The sequence below is a fragment of the Solea senegalensis genome, linkage group LG17 (assembly GCF_019176455.1).
Source record: "Solea senegalensis isolate Sse05_10M linkage group LG17, IFAPA_SoseM_1, whole genome shotgun sequence".
Taxonomy (NCBI): Eukaryota; Metazoa; Chordata; class Actinopteri; order Pleuronectiformes; family Soleidae; genus Solea; species Solea senegalensis.
This window is the reverse complement of record NC_058037.1, coordinates 2,872,556-2,875,536: the sequence shown is the minus strand read 5'-3', so window position 1 is coordinate 2,875,536 and position 2,981 is coordinate 2,872,556. Positions and strand designations below refer to the sequence as shown.

Sequence of the window (2,981 nt, the reverse complement as noted above, 5' to 3'; positions counted from 1 at the left end):
ATACATGTTTTTTTATTGTTTTGTTTTAATTATGTGAAGCACTCTGTGCTACATTTTTATTGTATGAAAAGTACTCTCAATTTTATTTATATCGCTCAACAGAAGGGCTTTACTGTAATGTCTAGCAAGTGACACCCTCTATCCTTAGACCCTCACATCGAGTGTACAAATAAAGTTTGAATGATTGATTGCCAAATATAAAAGCAGACCAAAATGTACTCAAAACACTTACACTAAAATTATCTTAATTATTTGATGTCTATGAGCAACACAATCAGGCATAGTAAATATATTTAATATTTATATGCAATTCTGGTTTACATTGTACATATTAAGCTCAAATTGTAAATACCACAATGTACAGTATATTATATTTTTACTTTTCATCAGTATAGCTGACATTTTTCTATACTGTACATTCACAGATGTAAAAATGCATGTTTATTATTTATTACTCTGATTCTTACTGTCTTTGTGAATTTATCTGGTGAGAGATTAATAAAGTCACATCCAAATCTACTATTTTGGCAGATACCTCTTATATCCCACATGATAAGATAATTTAGGCCCCAAGTTTAAAACCACTACAAGAACAATATAGATTTATCATTCAGACCCTGTGTGTTACCACAGCAAAGTGAAATAATAAAACTTAAAACAACCGAAATTTACACATGTAAATGTATTTAATGCACAGTGTCTGCAGGCGGGCAATAACAACATACACTGAATTAGATGCACATGATGGTTATGGAGGCAGAGACACAATATCAGGGTAACATGTACTGGTCAAGTACATAGTGATTTGTTCACTGTGTTGACAAAGATTAGAACAGACACAATGTGCATGTAAATGCATAAGCAGATACGGTATGTAAATGATATTGTGTTAATCTCTAGAGCAAGACCTGATCAGGAAGTCAAATAATGATTCAAAAGCATGACAGAGATGCAAATGCAGTGTCTGCAGAATCCAAATGAAACAAAATTCATAGTAAAAGACATAAATAACATTACATAATTATACATAAATATTTGGTGTATAGATGCATTGACCCATGAAAGTTTTGAAAACAAATGTTTAGCATTAAAGCCACATAGTATGTAGAGGTCAAGAGGTTTCTATGTTGCAAAAACAGACGTAAGAGATCTAAGATGTAGTATGTTGGTCCTTAGTGCCAGATTTGATTATTTACGTGTCAATCATGTGAAACTAATAATAATTCAAAAGAGTTTAGAATTAGAAATGTCATCTTTAAGTATCTTCCCTGTAACGATCATCCTAAAAGCTGATCGAAACCAGCTGTAAAAGAAAGCATAAACACACGGATTCAGCATTGAATTTGACCATCCAAGTAACTTGAATGCTTGTAATACATGAAGTGGTATTGTGTAGTTGCTCACAGGATTTAAGTTGAGACAAAGAAAGAAAGGCGTCCAACTCATCAGAAAAACCCCCATCACAATAGCCAGAGTTTTAGTCGCCTTTCTCTCTACTTTACTGACAGTTGAACCAGACTTGGTTGTTTTCTGGATGCTGCGTGCCTGTCTTTTTGCCACCATCAAAATCTTTAAGTAAATTGAAGACATTATCAAGGCTGGAATAAAAAATGTAAACATGGCTCCCATAACTGATGACCTCTGTGACTTTTTTTGAAATAAAGTACACCTCATTTGGTTTTGGTTTGGCGACAGTCCGAGACCAACCCCAATAAGAACAGAAACAGTCCAGGACACCAGGATCATGATCCAAACAATGCGGCTATTGATTTTAACTCTATAAGACAGAGGATGACACACTGCATAATATCTGTCAACAGAAATGAAGCACAGATTCAAAATGGAGGAATTACACAGTATCATGTCTATGCTGCCTCGAATAGTGCAGAGCAAGCCTTGACCAGACCAGTATGACCTCACAAAGAGCACGACACTGAAAGGCAAAACTAAAAGTCCAACTAGCAGGTCAGCCACAGCCAGGGAGAGCATCAGGAAGTTTGTAGGAGTGTGGAGCTGTTTGAAATAAACAATGGAGATTATTACAAGAAGGTTTCCAAACATTATGAGAACTGACAAAGAGCCACTAACAATACATAATAGATAGGAAGTAGTCACTGCAGTTATGTCAGGCACATTTGCTGATTCATTCAACTGAATTTGGTCTGCATTAATGTCAGTAGTTTCCATTCACAAAATGCATTTAGACGTATAAGCAGATATAACACAGCAGTATTAAGTCTTTTGCATTGGGATGTATGTTAAACCCTGTCATATATATATGCCTGGTTTGTGAAAGAGTCTCTGTTGGTGAGCAGAATCCCATGGTGAGATATGTGAGGCTGGCTCATTAGCATATTCTCATCAAAATAGTTGTTTAATGCAGGTGAATGTGCTGCGTAACCACACCTCCACTGACATAGCACTTACTGACGAACAATTTAAAAAAAACAACAAGTTTTTTAATCTCCAATCAATCCAAGGATTCAATGTGATTGTGTCCATTCAAACTACTTTGTATTCAGAATGAATGACATTTTGTTCTTTGTTGTGGTTCTTTGTTCAGCAACACACTCACTTTCACTGAGCTACAGTATATTGGACCAAAGTAGTTTTTTAAAGTTTCAAAGTTTTTCAGACATCCTAAAAAGTCTTCTAAATAAAGTTTAACCTCCCAAACCAAGCAAACCTTCTTCAGGGTTGGTTGTACCCAGGTATTTCTTTTCTTTTTCTTGTTATTCAATAAAATAACTATGTAGCATCTCATACTTGATGATGACTCCACCTGACTGTTCCTGTCAAGCAAGTTTTTCTGGTACTTTAATTCATTTGCTTATTTGTATCACACTTGGTGCGAATAGAGCGGTTGTGTCAAACTTATTCTCCAAAGTTACTCGTGCTGCTCGTCAATAATAAACATACAGGATTTCCGCATCGTCATTGTCTATCAGGGCATGTTGTTATTTATATATCAACATTTATAT

General features: G+C 35.2%; 1 protein-coding gene across 1 annotated transcript; it reads right to left on the bottom strand.

Annotated features, from left to right (window-relative positions):
• Positions 1 to 274: 274 nt before the first annotated feature.
• Positions 275 to 2,231, bottom strand: LOC122784440 (trace amine-associated receptor 1-like). The gene has a single exon (XM_044049717.1). The coding sequence runs from the start codon at positions 2,185 to 2,187 to the stop codon at positions 1,225 to 1,227; it is 963 nt and encodes a 320-aa protein (XP_043905652.1). The 5' UTR covers positions 2,188 to 2,231; the 3' UTR covers positions 275 to 1,224.
• Between the last annotated feature and the right edge of the window lie 750 nt (positions 2,232 to 2,981).

What these genes read in the sequence shown, in the direction of transcription:
- LOC122784440 (XM_044049717.1), bottom strand. Translation starts at nt 2,187, where the DNA reads ATGGAAACTACTGACATTAATGCAGACCAAATTCAGTTGAATGAATCA.